At 41.1% G+C, this 21,952-nt stretch overlaps 1 protein-coding gene across 4 annotated transcripts in view; it reads left to right on the plus strand.

Annotated features, from left to right (window-relative positions):
* The window catches only part of XRCC5 (X-ray repair cross complementing 5), a 93,262-nt gene that overhangs the window by 45,761 nt on the left and 25,549 nt on the right, over positions 1–21,952 (plus strand). Inside the window, exon 17 of one of the 4 annotated variants that reach the window (XM_036320282.1) lies at positions 14,554–14,774. The exons of the other annotated variants lie outside the window; for them this stretch is intronic. Coding sequence (XP_036176175.1) covers positions 14,554–14,759 — 206 coding nt within the window. The 3' untranslated portion in view covers positions 14,760–14,774. Of the gene's footprint in view, positions 1–14,553; positions 14,775–21,952 lie in introns of those variants that run through there. 4 annotated transcript variants of the gene reach the window in all.

Here is a 21,952-nt window from a genome sequence, read left to right on the forward strand (position 1 = left end):
TCAGGATTGCTGCAGCTATTCGAGGTCTTTTTTTATTCCAGATGAATTTTTGGAGAGTTCGTTCTAGATCTCTGAAGTATGCCGTTGGTATTTTAATGGGAAGTGCGTTGAATTTATAGATTGCTTTGGGTAGTATGGACATTTTAATGATGTTGATTCTACCAATCCATGAACACGGTATGTTCTTCCATCTGTTTATGTCTTCCTCTATATCTTTTTTCAACGTCCTGTAGTTTTCTGAGTAGAGGTCTTTTACCTCTTTAGTTAAGTTTATTCCTAGGTAGCTTAATTTTTTTGGTGCGATGATAAACGGGATTGTTTTTATAATCTCTCTTTCTGAAAGTTCACTATTGGTGTATAGAAATGCCTCGGATTTCTTGGGGTTAATTTTGTATCCTGCTACATTGCCAAATTCATGTATTAAGTCCAGTAGCTTTTTGATGGAGTCTCTAGGGTTTTGTATGTATAATATCATGTCGTCTGCAAATAAGGACAGTTTTACTTCCTCTTTTCCAATTTGGATGCCTTTTATTTCTTCTTCTTGCCGAATTGCAATGGCTAACACTTCCAGTACTATGTTGAACAGGAGTGGTGAGAGGGGGCATCCCTGTCTTGTTCCTGTTCTTAGGGGAAATGGTGTTAGTTTTTGTCCATTGAGTATGATGTTGGCTGTGGGCCTGTCATATATGGCTTTTATTATGTTGAGGTATGATCCTTCTACTCCCACCTTGCTGAGAGCTTTTATCAAAAATGGGTGTTGAATTTTGTCAAATGCTTTTTCTGCATCAATTGATATGACCATGTGGTTTTTTTCTTTCAATTTGTTTATGTGATGTATCACGTTTATTGATTTGCGGATATTGTACCATCCTTGCATCCCTGGGATAAATCCTACTTGGTCATGGTGTATGATCTTTCTGATGTACTGCTGGATCCGATTTGCTAAGATTTTGTTGAGGATTTTGGCATCTATGTTCATGAGGGATATTGGCCTGTAATTCTCTTTCATTGTGTTGTCTTTACCTGGTTTTGGTATTAGGGTGATGCTGGCTTCATAGAATGAGCTTGGAAGTGTTCCTTTCTCTTGAATTTTTTGTAGTAGTCTGAGGAGGATAGGTTTTAGTTCTTCCTTGAATGTTTGGTAAAACTCCCCTGTGAAGCCGTCTGGTCCTGGGCTTTTGTTTGCTGGAAGCTTTTTGATGACTGCTTCAATTTCTTCCATAGTTATTGGCCTGTTGAGATTTTTAGATTCTTCCTGATTGAGTTTTGGAATGTTGTATTTTTCTAGGAATTTGTCCATTTCCTCCAGGTTGTCTAGTTTGTTGGAGTAGAGCTGTCCATAGTATTTTTTAACAATCATTTGTATTTCTGTGGGGTCTGTTGTTATTTCGCCTCTATCGTTTCTGATTTTGTTTATTTGGGTCCTCTCTCTTTGCTTCTTGGTGAGTCTGGCTAGAGGTTTGTCAATCTTGTTTATCCTTTCAAAGAACCAGCTCTTGGTTTCATTGATTTTCTGTATTGTTTTTTTGGTCTCTATGTCATTTATTTCTGCTCTAATCTTTATTATCTCCTTCCTTCTGCTCACTCTGGGGTTTTCTTGTTGCTCTCTTTCTAATTCTTTGAGTTGTAGAGTTAGATGATTTACTACCATTTTTTCTTGTTTTTTGAGATAGGCCTGTAGAGCTATAAACTTCCCTCTCAGGACTGCTTTCATTGTGTCCCATAGGTTTTGGATTGTTGTGTTTTCATTGTCATTAGTTTCCAGGATGTTTCGAATTTCTTCTTTGATTTCATTGGTAACCCAATCAATATTTAATAGCATGCTATTCAGCTTCCAGGTGTTTGAGTATTTTGGGTTGTTTTTATTGTAGTTTATTTCTAATATTATGCCATCGTGGTCTGCGAAGACGCTTTTTATGATTTCAATTTTCTTGAATTTGGGGATACTTTGCTTGTGACCCAATATATGGTCTATTTTTGAATATGTCCTATGAGCATTTGAGTAGAATGTATATTCCCTGGCTTTCGGGTGAAGTGTTCTGAAGATGTCTATTAAGTCCATCTGATCTAGTGAGTCATTTAGGATTGCTGTATCTTTGCTGATTATTTGTCTAGAGGACTTATCCAGTGCTGTCAGTGGTGTATTAAAGTCCCCTACTATGATTGTATTGTTGTCGATGTCTCCTTTGATATCTTCCAGGAGTTTTTTTATGAATTTGGGTGCTCCTGTATTGGGTGCATATATGTTTACCAGGGTTATATCTTCTTGTTGTATTGATCCCTTTAGTATTATGAAGTGGCCTTCCTTATCTCTTGTTATGGCCTTCACTTTGAGGTCTATTTTGTCCGATATAAGTATTGCTACCCCAGCTTTCTTTTCCTTTCCATTTGCCTGAAAGATATTTTTCCATCCTTTCACTTTCAGTCTGTGTGAGTCCCTTCTAATGAGGTGGGTTTCTTGTAGACAGCAGATGTATGGGTCATGTTTTTTTATCCATTCAGCCACTCGATGTCTTTTGTTTGGAGCATTTAGTCCGTTTACGTTTAAAGTTATTATTGAAAGGTACTTGTTTGTAGGCATTTCTGTTTTTGTGTGGCTGTTTTCTTTCTGAGCTTTTAATTTCTTATTTTTATACCAGTCCCTTTAGCATTCCTTGCATTGCTGGCTTGGTGGTGATAAACTCCCTTAGCCTTTTTTTGTCTGTGAAGCTTCTTATTTCCCCTTCAAGTTTGAATGATAGCCTTGCTGGATAGAGTATTCTTGGATTCAGTCCTTTGCTTTGCATCACTTTGTAAATTTCCGTCCATTCTTTTCTGGCCTGATGTGTTTCTGTTGAGAAATCATTTGACAATCTAATGGGAGATCCCTTGTATGTAACTTTCCGTCTCTCTCTTGCAGCCTGTAAGATTCTCTCTTTGTCCTGAACATTTGCCATGGTAATTATGATGTGTCTTGGTGTGGGTCTTTTTGGGTTCACCTTGTTTGGGACTCTCTGGGCTTGTGTGACTTTTTTCTTCCCCACCTCAGGGAAGTTTTCTGATATTATTTCTTCTAATAGGTTTTCTAATCCTTGTTCATCCTTCTGTTGTTCTGGTACCCCTATTATTCGTATGTTGTTTCGTTTCATGTTGTCCCAAAGCTCCCTTAGGCTCTCCTCCTGTCTTTTCATTTTTTTCTCCAATTGCAGTACATTTTGGGTGTGTTTTGCTTCCTTGTCTTCTAAATCACTAATTCGGTCCTCCGCTTCTCCTAGTCTACTGTTGATACTTTCAATGGAGTTTTTCATTGCAGCTATATCACTCTTCATATCTTCTTGGGTCTTACTTAAGTTGTTGATTTTTTCATCTGTTTCTTCTAGCTTCTTCCATATGTTATCGATTTTTTCATCTGTTTCTTCTAGCTTCTTCCATATGTTATCGATTTTTTCATCTGTTTCTTCTTGCTTCTTGCTGAGGTTGTCGATTTTTTCCTCCATCCGGTTTATGCACTCTAGGACCCTTATTCTGAATTCTTTTTCTGTCATGTTGCATGCCTCTGTATTACTTAGCTGCTTTTCTGGAGAGTCCTCCTTCTCTTTCCTTTGGGGGTTTCTTTGTCTACCCATGTTTGATCTCACTGACATATCTAGACGTTGAGTCGTTCAGTGGCTGCTCCCTTGGTGGCAGTGACTCCTTGGTCTGCGGTTCCTCTTCGGGCGGTTGCGGTAGCAGCTGCTCTTCAGTTGGCAGCAACTCCTCTGGTGGGTGCTGTTCACAGCTGTGGTGGCTCTTCTGGCTGGTGGGGCGAGGTTTCACGTACAGCTGCTGTTCCTCAGCAGAGGGTGTGGTGCTCAGGAGGTTGCTGTTGCTTGGATCTGCTGTGTTGATTTAAAGGCACAAAATACAACACAACAAGGCACCACGTACCAGGCACTATACACAAATATATTCACGATATTAATAACCCCAAATAAAGGTGACCACCTGAATTAAGAGAATTAGGGGATAAGGAAGAAGGAAGAGAAAAAGAGAAAAGAGAAAAAAGAAAAGAAAATTAGGGACCAAAAAAAGGAGTGCAAAAATGAAAGTGGGAAAAAGGAGGGGGGAAAGTAAAAGCGAGAAAAGAAAGGAAAAGAAAAAAAAAGAGCGAAAAGAGAGAATGAAGTGGAAGAGGGGAAGAGACTTTTTATATGAGGAGAATGCTCCTATAGAACAGCCATTAATCCCAACAAATTCCAGCAACAGCTCCCTGGAGATAAATGCAAACTAGAAACAACCAATAATATAACGATGAAAATAGAATGGAGAACACTAATCCCAAAATAAAATAAAGAGAAAATAAAATGGCACTTTAAAAAAAATGGTAAAATGGTAGCAGTAATAATACTGGTTAAAAATAAGAAGGTAGTAATTAAAAGGGTAAAATCAGGTGATGGAAAAAAGAAGAAAAAAAAAAAGAAGAAGAGGAAAAGAAAAAAAAAGAAGAAAAAAAAAAAGAAAAAAAATTGGTTTCTTAGTTAAAAGGTGAAAAAAGAAAAAAAAAAAATATTGCAGTAGTGAAGGTCCTTCGGTTCTTCTATTCTTCAGTGTGGCTCGCCTTAGACCTGCCCGGTATTCAGGAGAGTGTTGAGTTTCCCTGCGATACACTGTTCCTCTGTGTTGTAAACCACAGTCCTTATTTTAAAGCAAGCCGCATTTGTTTCCCAGACTGCCTTATTTTGTGTTTAGCAAAGAGTCAGTTTGTGGGTCAGCCTCTGGGTGGCAGTGTTCTGGGGTTGGCCTCTGAGGCTACAGGGCCTCTCTGTCCAGTGGAAGTTCACTGCCCAGAGCTGGCTGCGTAAGAGTTACCAGTGCTGTGTTGTTGCTGGGATTGAAAATCCCTCTATAGGCCAGACCCTGTTAACTCCCAGGGACTGATCAGGTTATTTTAATCCTTGATCTCCTACAGGGTGGAATCTGGGTGTGGCTGTGCTCCTTGCCTGGGGGCTGGGGGGAGGAGTCTCACTCTCCGGAGAGAATGGCTGCCTCAGACGTGGGCTCAGGGGTGTCTCAGCACTCAATTCGCTGCCACCTCTCCCGGCCCCCCTTCTCTCCTCAGTCTCTCCCCAGATTCCACTCCTCCGCACACTCTCCCTCTCTTCAGCACAGGTGAGTGTCTGTATCCGAAATGTCCCATGAACAGGATTCAGTGAAAACAAACAAACAAACGCCGGCCGCGGAAACGGGGAAGGCTTGTTTTCTGTAAGCTTCTTCTCTTACCGGGACTGCATGGTCTGGTCAGCTCTTCAGGCTGCCCCCTTTAGGCTCAGTCCTCTGTGATCACAGACCCAGCTCTCAATTCCCCCGGCAGCGCCAGGAATCCCGCGGTTCTCCTTTCCCCTGTTAGGGGCTCTGCCTGTCCCAAGGGACGCGGCTGTCTGCCACGCGGTCTCCCTCCGACTCTCTGGGCTCAGAGGTCTGGCAAACTTTCCTGCCCAAATCCCTGGTTTTTTTACCTTTCCAGGGGAGTTCTGCTCTTCCCGGATGTAAACCGTCTCGCCAGCTGAGGAATTTCGCCAATTCGGGGTGGATGTTACTAGTTTCAGCTGCTCACTCCATTTGCTCAGGGACACGACCTGGGACGCGTCTGCCTATACCGCCGCCATCTTCCTAGGAATCCCATTTCTTTCTTAAATACCAGATTTTTCTACTTAGTCTTATTATTTCTCCTAATCCTAATGGCCTCCTTTCCTACATGTTTTTTGTTTATACATTATAGGGTCATGAATTTAAAAGCTTGTGTCTATAGATAGGACTTTTGATGAGTAGACTGTCTTTTGATGTTGAATGTGACTGAGTGCTATAGTGTTGTGATGGTGAAATGTCCCTCTGTGCCTCTGTCTAGGACTTGGTCAGTTAGATCTCCCCAGTGGCCTCACAAAAGCAGACTTTTTGCAGAGCTATGGGAAAATGGGACCACCCACTTGTTAACTAGTTCTCTTTTGTGGTCCTAACTTACCTTCCCTTTCTAGCTTCAAGCTTCAGAAATTTTGTTTCCTCAATGATTTTCCTACTTTTGTTCTTTTGCTTGTGCATGTCTTAGCCAAGGCCCTTTGTGAGCCAAGACTCACTTCCCCTGTAAGCCCAGAGTTGTCCTCCAGTTATTAAGCTGCCTCCTTGGTACCGATCATTATCCCTCCCGGACTTCTCTGACTAGGGCAAGGGAGGTGGAAGTCCTGCTCTTTTCTCCATTGTATCTATTTTTAGAAATTCAGTTGCCAAAAGCATGATCAATAAGTGTTAGTAAGATTGGTTTACCCTTAGAACTTGGCCCTTTCACCTGTTGTTATAAGCTAACTAGAGGCCCGTTGCACAAAGAGATTCGTGCAATAGACCTTCCCTTCCCCTGGCTGCCGGCACCCGTTTTCCTCTGGCACCGGGCACCCAGGCCTTCACTCCTCTTTGCGGCTCCAGACGGAGCCTTCAGTCTTCACTCCGCCGCTTCGCCCCTACGAATGCAGATTAACCGCCATCTTTGTTGGGTTAATTTGCATACTCTCCTGATTGGCTGGTGACTGTAGCGGAGGGACGGTTAATTTACATGTTTGTATATTATTAGGTAAGATATACAGGTGTAATTCTGTCTGGCCTAATAATCGTGAAGTCAAACTGAGAACATTGTGATCCTGTTCCCTTGACATCAGTTGTCTACAGTAAGCAGCTACACATTTTATCTTCTGTTTTTTTGGTGTGAGGGATATTTTTTGTCCTAAGTTTATTGGCAGAGAGGAGATAACACTGAACCCCAGGAATGTGTTCTTCCTGGCTGCTGATGCTCCGGTAAGCTGTCTTTGATTCTCAAGTGTCCTTCTGCTGGTCTCTTTCCTCCTTTCTTACACACCCCTACATGCTATCACTACAGTTTACAATAAAAAAATTCTTGACTATAGCTGTATATGTAATAATTGTGGAAGTGGAGTTGTTTCCCTCATGCACAATTCATAAGTGCACCTGGAATTTGTAGTTGTAGGTTATTGGAAGAACCTGAGTCCACAGAGTTCTCAGACTCCTCGAATCAGGGTTATCCTATATAATAAAAGCCCAGCGACCATAACGGCAGAATGACCAGAACGACTGCTCAACCAGTCACTGACCACCTCTCGGTCCCTTTCCTTGGCTGGCAGGCTCTGATCGCCAATGGCAAACGGAACCCGGGGGGTGGGGGGAGGAGGACTGGCAAGTGGGTGGAATGGCCAACCTCTTGGTCCCTCCCCCCAGCCTGCAGGCTCCAATCGCTGATGGCGAACGGGAACTGGGGTGGGTGGAGGGGGATGCGGGCAGCTCCAGGACAAGGCCTCCACCCCGCCGGTTGCCCCACACACAGAGGTGACCCATGGCAGGGGCAGGGCCAGTGAGCAGGCAGCAATGGCTGACCTCTCAGTTCCTTCCCCGGCCATCAAGTTCCCATTGCCGGATGGCGAAAGGGGAACCAGGGTGGGTAGCAGTGAGATGGCCCTGATTGCAGGCTAGGCCTAGGGACTGTACCCACACACGATTTTGTGCACTGGGCCTCTAGTCTACTTAACATGAACACCCTTCTCCACTAGGTCATCAGCAGGGCTTCTTAGGAGGAACACCATGGATTTCCAATTCTTTGTCCCTTCCCTGCTTTTACTTAGGGAGAGTGCTAAAGTGGTCAAAAGATGACAGCAAATTAGAGAAAGAAAAGCCACATTACTTCAGTCCTCCAAATGATTTCTACATGATTGAGATAGGTTTGAATTTACAGGTTTCCACTGAGTATGAAATATTATGTAAAGTAGCTGAAGGGTACCCAGTGTGTCAAAAACAGGTTCTCTGAGGACCTTAAAAGCCAGAAAAGATGAATATTTGGAGACAAATAAAAGGATGGAATGTAACTTTTTATAATATGAGATGATTCTTCCATCAACCCTACTTTTGCCACTTAGATTGTAGGTTCTATACTAATTAGGTTTCCAAGTAGTGACAGGGTGGCGGAGTTCCATTCCACCAAATTGAATTCACAGGGACATGATCGGTTAAAAAACAAATTTGTCAAGAAAATATCCTAAGTAGAAATGGTAGGGACTCCTATTTGGAGTCTGATAGTTAACATTAGATTTATGTACAAGTGAGCAATAAAGTGCACATATCCACTTGATTACATGATGGTCACTTTGTTCTGTGGCTGCTGAAGCATTTCATTTTCTCTCAGATCTCTTCCTCCTGCTGTGTTTGGACACATCTCATCCTCAAGTCTTTTGGCCTTTGTTCTCCAACTTAACCTTATTCATTAAACAACATCCTTTCCATTTTAAAGGATATTTCTTAAAATTTACTTAAGCTCAACCTTCCAACAGTAGGTAGGTAGACTGTGGTATAATTAGTGATAAAATTATATTGTTCATCAAAGCTAAATAGATAAGTTTTTTCAGTTACGTTTTTTGTATGGTATAGCACTATCCCATTTTCACAGAAGTTTACTTACATATATTATACTAGAGGCCCAGTGCACAAAAATTTGTGCACTCGGGGGGGAGGGGAAGGTCCCTCAGCCTGGCCTGTGCCCTCTTGCAGTCTAGGATCCCTCGGGAGATAATGACCTGCTGGCTTAGGCCTGCTCCCAGGTGGCAGAGGGCAGGCCTAATCCCTAGGTGCAGCCCCTGGTCGGGCTCAGAGCAGGGCTGATTGGGGAGTTGGGGCGCCGCCCCCTGTCATGCACAGAGCAGGGCGGATTGGGAGGTTGCGATGCCACCCTCAGTCACGCTCAGGTTAGGGCCGATTGGGGGGTTGGGGCACCGCCCCCTGTCACACTCAAGGCAGGGTCAATGGGGAGGTTGCGGCACCACCCCCTGTCACGCACAGAGCAGGGCCAATCGGGGTTGGGGCGCTGCCTCCTGTCACGCACAGAGCAGGGCCGATCAGGGGTTTGGGGAGCTCCCCCTTGTCACGCACAGAGCAGGGTAAATCAGGGGGTTGGGGAGCTCCCCCCGTCACACACAGAGCAGGGTAAATCAGGGGGTTGGGGAGCTCCCCCCGTCACACACAGAGCAGGGTTGATCAGGGGGTTGGGGCGCCGCCCTCTATCACCCACAGAGCAGGGCCGATCAGGGGGTTGGGGCGCCGCCACTGTCACACTCACGGCAGGGCCGATGGGGAGGTTATGGCTCTACCCCATCACCCACAGAGCAGGGCCCGTGGGGGGGGGGGGGGGTTGGGGCGCCGCCCTCTATCACCCACAGAGCAGGGCCGATCAGGGGGTTGGGGCGCTGCCACTCTCACACTCAGGGCAGGGCCGAAGGGGAGGTTATGGCTCTACCCTGTCACACACAGAGCAGGGCCTGTGGGGGTGGGGGTTGGGGCTCTGCACCCCGTCACACACAGAGCAGGGCCCTTGGGGTGGGGGGTTTGGGGGGCCGCACCCTGTCACACACAGAGCTGCAGGGCGATCAGGGGGTTGGGGAGCTCCCCCCTAACAGGAACAGAGCAGGGCCGATAGGGAGGTTGTGGCCCTGCCCCCTGTCACACACAGAGCCGCAGGGCGATCAGGGGGTTTGGGCGCTGCCCCCTGTCACACTGATCCCAGTGCCTGGAGGCCTCGCGGCTCCGCTGATCCCGGTGCTGGGAGGCATATTACCCTTTTACTATATAGGATAGAGGCCTGGTGCATGGGTGGGGGCTGGCTGGTTTGCCCTGAAGGGTGTCCTGGATCAGGGTGGGTGTCCCCACTGGGTGCCTGGCCAGCCTGGATGAGGGGGTGATGGCTGTTTGCAGCTGGTCACACACCCTTCAGGGTGGGAGTCCCCACTGGGGTGCCTGGCCAGTCTGGGTGATGGGCTGAGGGCTGTTTTCAGGCTGACAGGTGACTGAAGCTCCCAACTGCTCCTTTTTTTTTTTTTTTTTTTTTTTTATTCTGGGCCAGCTTTAGCTCTGGCTCCAGCTCTGAGGCCTCTGCTGCTGAAAGAAGGTATCTGGTTTGTTTAGGTTCTATAATCAAAACATTGTATAACTCCAGCTCTGAGATCCCAGCTCGCTGAAAGCTGGTTTCTGGGGTTTTGTTTAGCTTCTATATTTGTTACAATGTTTCTTAAACTGCAGGCTCAGAGGCCAGCAAGGCAGGCGGGGAACATTGGAGTCCTCCGTCACTGAAGCAAGCAAGCCTCATGTTAGTTTCAAGCTGCCTGGCTGCCGGCTGCCATCTTGGCTGGCAGTTAATTTGCATATCTCGCTGATTAGCCAATGGGAAGGGTAGTGGTCATACGCCAATTACCATGTTTCTCTTTTATTAGATAGGATGGTTTTTCTGCCATTGAATCAAGCCCTAAATTGTGGTTTCTCAAGAGTAGGGATCTAAGAAACTTCCTGTGTATTTTCTTTTTTTATAGGGCCCTGATTTATGTAATCTTGGGTGTGAATTATGTAACCTATCATAGCTCTTTCCAGAAAAAAGAAGATAAAAATATGGCCTTTAGCTGTTGTTTTGCACAGAGATGGTAAAATTTTTAAAGAGTACATTCTGTCAAATACCTTGAACATCTTGAAGGATACTAAATACAAATAGTAACTAAAAGTTTAAACATCTTTACCTCCGTAAAACTTCTGTTTTGTTTTTTTAACAGTTTGACGTATTTTCTTAGACCTTTCCCAAAAAAGCAGATTCGTCTATTCATGAGAGAAATAATACAAGATTACAAATTCTAGTGGTTTAGGCTGTGCTTTATATTTTTTACTAAACATCTTATTTGTTCCTCACTGGATTCCTTTTTGACTTGCTTAGTTTTAAATTGTTAAACCCCAGAACTTGATGATCCTGGCTTATTTTATCAATTACAAGTAGTCTAATTCAAAAACAAAAATCAGCTTATTTGGGATTATAAAGGATGCCTTCTAAAAGGGTGTGTTATTATTCCGCCTGTATCAGTGACCCTTAGTGTCTTGTCATATCTTCCGTGTGTGGACTAGTATGCTAAGATGACTTTCCACAGATATTGCAAATGTGTGGAAAACACTATATCAGAGTCCAGAGAGCCAGTTCTTGGTCTCTTGTGGCTTTAACTTCTTCACTGTTGCTTCAGTACATTTCACTAGATGGCACAACACCACCCTGAAGTTTGCATTTTAACATAATAAAGCTCATCAATCAAATAATTAAAATGAAATCACTGAAATGAAGACAGAAATAAAAAAGACATGACATAGAAACCAAAGACCATCATACATAACCACTTTAAAGTATTTTCAGTTTTCAGCAACACTCCCCAAAATGGTTCTACCCATTCTTAATCAGCTTCTGAAATCCTTTCAAGATCAGAATATGTCTAATGTAGCCTGGCTATCTATTAGGAAAGAGAGCCTACTGGTAGCATAAGCATAAAAGCCTGTTTGTTGTAGTTGTGTTCTCAGTAACACTAAGATTTCTCCTGAGAGCGTTAGAGGACGTCGATATGTGGCACATGACAGTGTTCCTATTTTCTCCCACTGGTTTGTTTTCTCATCCCAGGTGGTAAAGTTGCTTGCCTTAAACCTGCTGAGTATTTTCTCCTTTTTATGTTAAACATAGAAAGGATATTTTCCCCTCTGGCTGAATATGTGGAACTCATATGAACGCTTTCCACATCCAAACAAATAGAAACACACAGAATCTGTTCCAGCCTGCTTTTAACATGGTGACCAGTCGGCTTGCACTGATGGCCCGTGCCAGCAGTGCATCAAGGCAAGTGCTCACAGCTGACTCCGATGGCAACACAAAATTAGACTGGGTGCTTTGGAGAAAGGCTGTGGTTCTCCAACTTGCTGCTGGAGTTTACCCTTGCAGTGAGTGCTAATGAGAGTGATTTGTGAGGCAGAGAGCTGTTGAAGTACTTCTCTTACTCTTGGTTCTTCCTTATACCTCCTATAAATCCTACAATTCTTCCTGCATGGTAGATCTTGTCATCCGGGGCATTGCCCTTGGCTCTCCTGGAATTGGGCTGCTTCAAGATTGCTTCTTAAGCCCAGCTGGTTGAAAAAGGAAACTGATTTCAGATTGTGCTGATGTGCAAACTGCTTTAATCGGGGACTTGTGGCAAACAACAGAAGCTCTCAACCAATTAAGATCTTTAGGGATGGATGTTTGGCTTTTGTTAAAATAGTCACTAATCAGCTGAAATGTGTTAAGAGCAGCTTAGAAACAGCTTGGAGTCCCACTTCAATACAATAAAAGTGTTTTGGTCCTCCCCTTTTAAATTGCAAGCCCAAGGCAAAAAATATGCTGACATAGAAAGAAGTGGCAAGTGTAATTTTACATGGTTAGTCCTGACTGTTATTCATGTTTTCATGAGACTTTAAAAACTGGTATGCATGTTTCTTTGGCCAGAAAAGGGAAGGGGTTTGGTTCAGATATAGAACACAGATCAGCAGGACTTGAGAATAGTATCAGCATAGTTGTCTTTGGACATAGGAGAAAAGTTAACCTTTTATTTTATTGTATTTTTTGTGGTTTCATATGGACAGTTGAAGAAAAATATTTAGTTAATAGTTATGATTAAAGGACCTTCTGTAGACTGAATTACCTCCCCTCCCCCCACACAAATTTATATGTGAAAGCCCTATCTCTTAATTTGATTGATTGTATTTTGAGATGGGGTCTTTGGGAGGTCATTAGATTTAGATGAGGTCGTGAGAGTGTGGCCCTCATAATGGAATTAGTGCCCTTATATGAAGAGATACCACTTTGTGTTCTCTCTTCTCCTCTGTCTCTCTTTTCTCTCTCAACTGAGAATACAGTAAGAAGGTGATTATAAGCCAGGAAAAGAGAGCCCTCACCAAAACCTGACCATGCCGGCACTAGCCTGGAGAAGTGTGAGAAAATAAATTTCTGCTGTTGAAGCCACATAGTTCATGGTATTTTGTTATGGGAACTTAACTAATACAGGCTCATTTCATTTCCTTTGTCCGAGTAAATTACTGAACTTAATGTAGTTTATCTCTCTATGCCAGTGGTTCTCAACCTTGGCTGCACATTAGAATCACCTGGGAATCTTTTTAAAATCCTGATTTCTGGGCCTCATCCTCCGGAAATTCTGTTTCTTTGTTATGGGCTGGGGCCACAACATTAGTAACAAAGAAACAGAATAGAGGCAGGAGCCATATCCCAGATGAGAACTACCTTTCAATAATCCCTTGCCCTTGGAACCTAATAGTGTTTCTTTCGGACAGTGAGGATAAGTTTACTATCTGCGCCTTAGTAGTTATCCTGAAGTAGAAACATCTAGTGCAGGGGTGGGCAAACTTTTTGACTCGAGGGCCACAATGGGTTCTTAAACTGGACCGGAGGGCCGGAACAAAAGCGTGGATGGAGTGTTTGTGTGAACTAATATAAATTCAAAGTAAACATCATTACATAAAAGTGTACGGTCTTTTTTTTTTTTAGTTTTATTCATTTCAAACTGGCCGGATCCGGCCTGCGGGCCATAGTTTGCCCACGGCTGATCTAGTGTCTCCCTTCATCCACAAATCTCTTTGCTAAATGGCTTGTATTTATTGCCAGTTTTTTATAGTTTATTGAAATGTAGGTTTCTACTATAATAATATACTCATTCTAAAGGCAATTCAGTGATCATTTGTAAATTTACAGAGTTGTACAATCATCACCATAGTCCAGTTAAAGAACTTTTCCCTCACCCCTAGAAGTTCCACATAATCATTTATAAAATCAATTATTTTTCCCCACTATCACCCCAAGAGACCACTTTCTATTTCTATAGATTTGCCTTTTCTGGAAATATCACATAAATGGAATCAGTCAGTATTCAGTCTTTTGCATCTGGCTTTTTTCACTTAGCACAATGTTTTTGAAATTTGTCCATGCCATAGCATGTATCAATAATTAATTTTTTATTGCTGAATAATATTCATTTTTATGAATATACCACATTTTATTTATCCATTCATCAATGATGGATATTTGGATTGTTTTCAGTTTTTAGCTATTACAAATAATGCTTCTGTGGACATTTGCCTACACATCTTTGGATGTTTTCATTTTTCTGGGCCATATGGAAGATTTATGTTTAACATTTTAAGAAATAGCCACTCTTTTCTAAAGCAGCTGGCCATTTTTCGTTCCCATAAGCAGTGAATGAGGGTTCTACTTCCCACATTACTGATAGCGCTTGTGTTGTCAGTGTTCAGTTACAGCTGTTCTGTTGGCAGTGTATAGGTATTTCGTGGTTTTAATTTGCAGTTCTTTAATGACTAACAATGCTGGTCATTTTTCATGTGCTTATTAGCCATTCCTATATCTTCTTTGGTAAAATGTCTTTTCAATCTTTTGCTTTTGGGAGGGCCCATATTTTGCAAATACTTTTTTACAGTCTGTGCTTTGTCTTTTTAACGATGTCTTTGATGTTTCTTAATTTTGATTTTTTTTTGTGTGGACTAGCATTTTGTTGTCTTGTGTAAGAAATCTTTGCCTAGCCCAACTCACAGATTTTCTCCTCTGTTTTTTCTAAAAGTTTTAGGTCTGTAATCTGGTTTTAGTTGATATTTGTAAATGGGTATGAGGTAATTACCTAGATTTATTGTTTTTTATAGGGATAACCAATTGTCCCAGCACCATTTGTGGAAAAGACTGTCCTTTTCCCATCGAATTGCCTTGGCACCTTGTTGAAAATCTTTTGACCATAAATGTAAGAGTTATTTCTATACTTTTCAATTCTGTTACATTGATCTATGGCTGTCCTTCACTAATACATTGTTTTGATTACTTTAGCTTTATAATAAGTTTTAAAATACTGTAATATGTCTTTCAATTTTGTTCTTTTCTAAAATTGTTTGGCTAAACAAAAGCCCAGTGGGATTTTGATAGGGATTGCACTAAGTATATAGAATAATGAAGGGGGAATTGCCATCTTAACATGAGTTTTCTAATCCACGAACATGGAATATTTTTCCATTTATTTAGATCTTATTTACTTTCTCTCCATAGTGTTTTGTATTTTTATTGTATAAGTCCTGCATTTCTTTGGTTAAATTTTTACCAACTATTTTATCATTTTCAATGCTGTTGTGAATGGAAGTTTTTGAAGTTATTTTTTGGATTGTTTGTTTCTAGTATATAGAAATACTGATTTTTGTATATTGATCTTATATCTTGCATCCTTATTAAATTTGTTTATTCTAGTTGTTTTTATATACTCCTTAGTTCTATGTACAGGATCATGCTGTCTGCAAATAAAGGCAGTTTTACTTCTTTCTATCTTGTATGCCTTTAATTTCTTTTTCTTGATTGTACTGGCTGGAACATCCAGTACAGTGTTGAAAAAAATAATGAGAGTGAATATCCTTATTCCTGGTCTTAGGGGGAAAGCTTTTAGTCTTTCACTATCAATATGATGTTAATTCTAAGTTTTTCTCAGATTCCTTTTATCAACTTAAAGAAGACTTCTCCCATACCAAGTTGGTTGAGAGTTTTTTGTTTTTGTTTTAAATATATTTTTATTGATTTCAGAGAGGAGGGAGAGGGATAGAGAGATAGAAACATCAATGATGAGAGAGAATCATTGATTGGCTGCCTCCTGCACACCCCACACTGGGTATCGAGCCTGCAACCTGGGCATGTGCCCTGACCAGAAATTGAACCGTGACCTCCTAGTTCATAGGTCAGCGTTCAACCACTGAGCCACGCCGGCCAGGCTGGTTGGGAGTTTTTATTATGAATGGATGTTGAGTTTTGTCAGATGCATTTTCTATATCTATGAGATTATCGTGTGGGTTTGATTCTTCTATTAATATGCTATATTATATTCATTGATTTTTTAGTTGCTAAACTGGCCTTGTTTGCAGGGATAAATTCCAGTCAGTCATGGTATATAAGCTCTTTGGTATGTTCTTGAATTCATTTTGCTAATATTTTGTTAGGATTTTTGTGTCTGTTCATGAGGGATATTTTTATGTAGTTTTTTGTGGTGTCTTTTGCTTTGATACCAGAGAAATATAGGTCTCATAGAATGAATTAGGATGTATGCTTTCCTCATTTTCAGGATTATTATTATTATTATTATTATTATTTTAATATTTGATAGAATTTGCCAGTGATCTGGGCATGGTTTCTTTGTGGGAAGGTTTTCAATACTAATTCATTCCTGGGAGAGTAGTTCCTTAGTTAAGTGAATAGCAGCACTTGTGTATTGAATTATTATTCAGATAACATGGTAAAACTATGGCAGAAAAATCATTAAAATGTTAAAATGTATTTCCAGTAGAATACATGTATCTATGAATGACTATTTGCTTAATGATGTCTATCTCTGCACACAGATAACTGATTGCTTTTATGCATCCATGGTTATTCAACAAATAAGAGAATTTCAGATAACTTGATTTCCTATTTTCTTTATATGGAAACTTGTTATGGACCCAGTGACTAAACTTCAAAATAAAATATTTTATATCCTGAACGTTGATTTCAATACCAAAGAAGATGGGGAAGCTAAAATTTGGATATGATTATTATGTTTGTTAATAGAAAATTTTTTTTAAATTTATTTTGTTTAATAAACATAATAATTGTGATTTTTCAAAAAAACAAAACTAATTCAGTTATTTTACTTATAGATTGAGCCAGACTTTTTATTTCTGCTTCAGTCAGTTGCAGTAATTTGTGTCTTTATAAAATTTGACCATTTCATTTAAGTTGTCTAATTTGTTGACATAATATTGTTCATATTATTTTTTCCTTATAATGTTTTTAATTTCTCTAAGTTGATAGTGATGTCCCCTCTTATTTCTGATTTTGATCATTTATATCTTAGCTTTTTAATTGGTCAAAGTAAAAGTTTATGATGTTAATAAGCAAAATTTAACTGAATAAATTTTAAGATCTAATTGGCTTTATTAACTGAGTCAAGAATCCAGCTGGCATTTCATCATCTAGCAAGCAGAGAGATATTCCTAGGGGTTATACAAGACAGAACTTTTATGGAGAGGAGGGTGGGACAAGGAAAGTCATCAGCAAGAGAAAAAAAAACATTCATTCAAGGAAGGGAAGAGTTCAGGTGACAATGGCTTTTTGTTGGCTGAGCTGTGGTATTTCCATTGACTGGGCTTGTTGCTGAGCCAAAGGAAAATCTTCTTTCTTCCTGATGGAGTAGTAAAGTGGCTGCACTTCCTGTTTGGGAGTGCAAGGTAGTCACTTCCTGTTGGAAGCTGTAATTGACTCTGAGCAGTAGGATGTGAGAAGAGCTCCCTCTACAGGCCTTCCCAACTCAGCTTTTAGTTGAGGTTTCATTTAGTAACTTTAACAATGAATTTATTTATCTTTTATAGAAGATCCTAACTTTTATTGGTTTTACCCATTATCATTCTTTTTTATTTTATTGATTCTAATCTATCTTTATTATTCCCTTCCTTTTGCTTGCTTTAGATTTAATTTGGGCTTCTTTTTCTAGTTTCTTTAGAAGCTTAGATTATTGATTTGAAACCTTGTTTCTTTTCTAATATAGTTGTTTTAAAGCTACACATTTCCTTCTAGCCACTCTTTAGCTGCACATCATAATTTGTGATGTTGTGGTACATTGTATTTTCATTTTCATTGAGTTAAAATGCTTTCTAATTTCTTTTGTGATTACTTTTTAACCCTTGGATTATTTAGAAGTGTGTAGTTTAATTTCCTAATATGGAAGATTTCTCAAATTTCTTTTTGTTATTGATTTTTAATTTAACTCTGTTGTGATTGGAAAACATTTTGAATGGCTTCAACCCTTTTAAATTTATTGAGACTTTTTTTATGGCTTAACATATAGTCTTCTGAGAAATGTTCCATATGCCTGTTAAAGCGATGTGTATTCTGCTGTTGTTCAGTGGAAGGTTCTGTAAATGTCAGGTCATTTAGGTTGATATTTTGTTCAAATCTGTATCTTTGTTGGTTTTCTGTCTAGTTGTTCTCTATGATGTTTTGAGTTTTGAAAGTTACTCATGTTGAGACTTTGTGGGCTAGTAACACCTGTATAATTTTTGCCTCGCTTAGCTAAACAAAAATCTAGAGACCCAAGTGAATTTTTACAGAGTACCAATAAAGAAAACATTGTCAGTTCAGGTAATAAAGTGTACTTTAAATAAAGGTCATCAGGTATGGGAATTAAAAACACGCTTAGATACATGTATCGCAAAATTATGTTTGTATTTCAGAATCCTCTGCTTCATGGGAGAAATTCATTTACATTAATAAGTGACACGCTTACTCAGTATAGGAAATATTGTGTAGATTTCAGGAACTTGTTAGAGCATAGAGATCATGAGTTGTGAATAATGAAACCCAATTTACATCTTAGTGACAATAGGAATGCTATTTTTTTTGGACAATAGGTATTTTTGTCTTACGTCAGTGTGTATAGATTTAGAAAAATTTTAGATTCATTATTCCCTCCTTTCATTTGTTTCTTCTTTGGTGCCATTTCTCAGGGTTTATTTTGTTTGATTCATTATTTATCTAATACACTGAGAAGAAGGTATATGGAATAGCTAAGGTTGGATTGTCCTGTAATTGTTCCCATTTCTAATTACTCCTTAGATGGACTATAATGCAGTCAGCAAGACTCATATATTGGAATTTTAAATGTGTTTAATTACAGGGAGGGTTGAATCTACAATCCAAAAATAAAATTTGCCTATAGCAAAACTGGTTAAAATTGGTAGACTTTCCTGAAAACAGTGGGTGAAATTAGATAATTTCTAAGGTCCTTTTTAATACGACCCATTAAGTATATGAGTAATAAACAGAAAAAAGTAAGTGGTTCAGAAAGAATGAAAGAAAAAGATCAATGAACTACAAGTATTTTGAGCTTCACCATTAATAAATACCAACCTATGAAAAATGTCTTTCCATTTAGGACTCACTAGAAATAGAAACAGTTCTTTATTGTCTACTTATATAATAGCCTCTTTCATGTCACAATATGATTTAATTGCTCCCGTGGCTTCTCCTCATTAAAAAATAAGTATGTGCTCATTGGGAAAGAAAATAGTAATATAGGTTACACATAAAGTTAAAAGGGGGAAGTCTCCTCTTTCATTGTCCCCCTCTCTTCCAAAGCCTCCTGATACACACATTTCCTACCTTTCTTTCTTACTCTTTCTTCATAAGGATAACCCTGTTAATGCTCCCTATTTTAGTCAAGATGGTCAATAGTTTTAGGGCAGCGGTCGCCAACTTTTCGGACCTCACAGACCACCAGTGGTCCACAGACCACCGGCTGCCGACTGCTGCTCCAAAGATTTTCTTCAACCAGCAGTCGCCAGCCTTTTGGGCTTCGCGGACCACCGGTTGCTGACCGCTGCTTTAGGATATGGTAAATTGAGGTTATGGCCATTGGCAGTACATTTTGGGACCCTCCCCCCCATTCCCATTTACTGTTGATCATTTCTGACTACTTCGTACCCATTTCTAATTCTCTTCTAATTTCTCATCATTTTCTAGATCTCTCTCTTCCTTTCCATCCTAACTACCACTATTCTAATTCAGGTTTCATTACTTCACAGTGGACAGCTACAGCATTCTTCTATATTAATTATCCTTGAAATTGTTCTCATTCAACTCATCCTATATGTTGTATAGATTTATGCCGGGGTCCAACCCCAGCAGGTCCAGGGGTCCCCAAAGGTGTGGACAGAGTCGGCGAAGAAGGAAGGACACGGAGACAGTGTTCAGTTGATCAGCAGCCTAGCCAGGATCTCCAGCCAGGATCTCCAGCCAAGTTCTGGTCTGGATCTCCAGAGAGGTTCTGCTTTGGATCTCCAGCCAGGTTCTGTGTCCATGTTCTCTTGCTAGGTTGTCCATTCCAGGTTCTGTAGCCATGTTCCCTCGCTAGGTTCTCCAGCCAGGTTCTGTCCAGGTTTTCCAGCCAGGTTCAGTCACCAGGTTCTAGTCAGGTTCTCTTGCCAATTTCTGTAGTCAGGTTCAGTCCAGGATCTTTTGCCATGTTCTCTCGCTAGGTTCTGTCTCTAGATTCTGTGTAGGTTCTGTGTCGAGGTTCTGAGTGTAGGTTCTGTCTTCTAAGTTCTGTGTTCTAAGTTCTGGGTCTTGCTGTCTTGTTGCATCTGTATTTATACCAGTTGATTCAATCCTATCAATCTCTATTACAAAGGTTAGGGCGTTTCTTATCTTCATTCCAGGGAGTAAAGATTATGTAGCTTAAGCACGATTGTTCGTAGTTAAAGTGATTAATTACCCACCTGGCACTTAGTTAAGAGGTTTTATTCCCTCCCTAACTTCAGGGGAAAATCCCTACCTGGGGAAACAACCTTTCTCAGAGAGGAGACCTTGGTTAAAACACATAGTGCCAAGAAGGTGAGCAAACATATTAAGAACAATATGCCATATATGCCAGGTCCCTTGGAACAGCAAGGATGGACCGGCTCCCGGCAAATTCCCCCTTTTTTATTTTTTAAAAGTGGGCATTAAAAAGAAAACCCCGAAATGCTCTCTTGTATCCATTTTAAGAGTAGGATAGGCGCTTTCCGCTATTACCTGAGTCCTGATCTATCACCACAGGGAGAGCTTGCCAATCCTGCACTTTCCCGGGGTGGAAAGGCTGCAGTGGGGTTAAGGATAAGGCTCCTTGGGCCTACCTCCTCCCATGCCTTTACATTTACCTTTCCTTCCTCAGAAAAGCATGGACATACTTCTCGTATAAAACGTTCTGTCTGACTGGGAGTAACCTTAATTTCTCTGCTAGCAAGCATTGTTAAAAGATCAATAGAGTCTTATTTCTTTACTCAGTATGGCACATCTTCTTAATCTAAAGATCAATACAGAGTCTTCTTTCTTTGGACTCAGTATGGCACATCTTCTCAATCTAAGAATCAATACAGAGTCTTCTTTCTTTGGACTCAGTATGGCACATCTTCTCAATCTAAGTTCTGTACTATCCACCTTCTTACCCTACTTATCCTCTGTAGGGGGGTCTGCAGTACCCTGGTGGAGTCCTATCCGTCCCGAGTGTGGGAGTTCTCAATGGGGGCGGGGGGGCTTTCCTAGGGGAATCCTGTTCCAGGGCTTCCCAAAGGTGTGGACGGAGTCGGCGAAGACTATCCACCCTCTTCCTACGGTGGAGTCCTATCCATCCTGAGAGTGGGGCGCTTACCTAGGGGTCCCTGTTCGGGCGCCAGATGCCGGAGTCCAACCCCAGCAGGTCCAGGGGTCCCCAAAGGTGTGGACAGAGTCGGCGAAGAAGGAAGGACACGGAGACAGTGTTCAGGTGATCATCAGCCTAGCCAGGATCTCTAGCCAGGATCTCCAGCCAAGTTCTGGTCTGGATCTCCAGAGAGGTTCTGGTTAGGATATCCAGCCAGGTTCTGTGTCCATGTTCTCTTGCTAGGTTCTCCAGCCAGGTTCTCCAGGTTCTCCAGCCAGGTTCTGTAGCCAAGTTCTCTCGCTAGGTTCTCCAGCCAGGTTCTGTCCAGGTTCTCCAGCCAGGTTCAGTTACCAGGTTCTAGTCAGGTTCTCTTGCCAATTTCTGTAGTCAGGTTCAGTCCAGGATCTTTTGCCATGTTCTCTCGCTAGGTTCTGTCTCTAGGTTCTGAGGCCAGTTTCTGTCCAGGAACTTTTGCCATGTTCTCTCCAGTGAAGTTCTTCTGTCTCTAGAGAACGTTCTGTGTAGGTTCTGTGCCTAGGTTCCGTCTCTCTTGGTTCTGTCTTCTTACATCTGTATTTATACCAGTTGATTCCAATCCTATCAATCTCTATTTCAAAGGTTAGGGAATTTCTTATCTCCATTCCAGGGAGTAAAGATTATGTAGCTTAAGCATGATTGTTCGTAGTTAAAGTGATTAATTACCCACCTGGCACTTAGTTAAGAGGTTTTATTCCCTCCCTAACTTCAGGGGGAAATCCCTACCTGGGGAAACAACCTTTCTCAAAGACCTTGGTTAAAACACATAGTGCCAAGAAGGTGAGCAAACATATTAAGAACAGTATGCCATATATGCCAGGTCC

This window comes from Myotis myotis, unplaced genomic scaffold (genome assembly GCF_014108235.1).
Source record: "Myotis myotis isolate mMyoMyo1 unplaced genomic scaffold, mMyoMyo1.p scaffold_m19_p_8, whole genome shotgun sequence".
NCBI lineage: Eukaryota > Metazoa > Chordata > Mammalia > Chiroptera > Vespertilionidae > Myotis > Myotis myotis.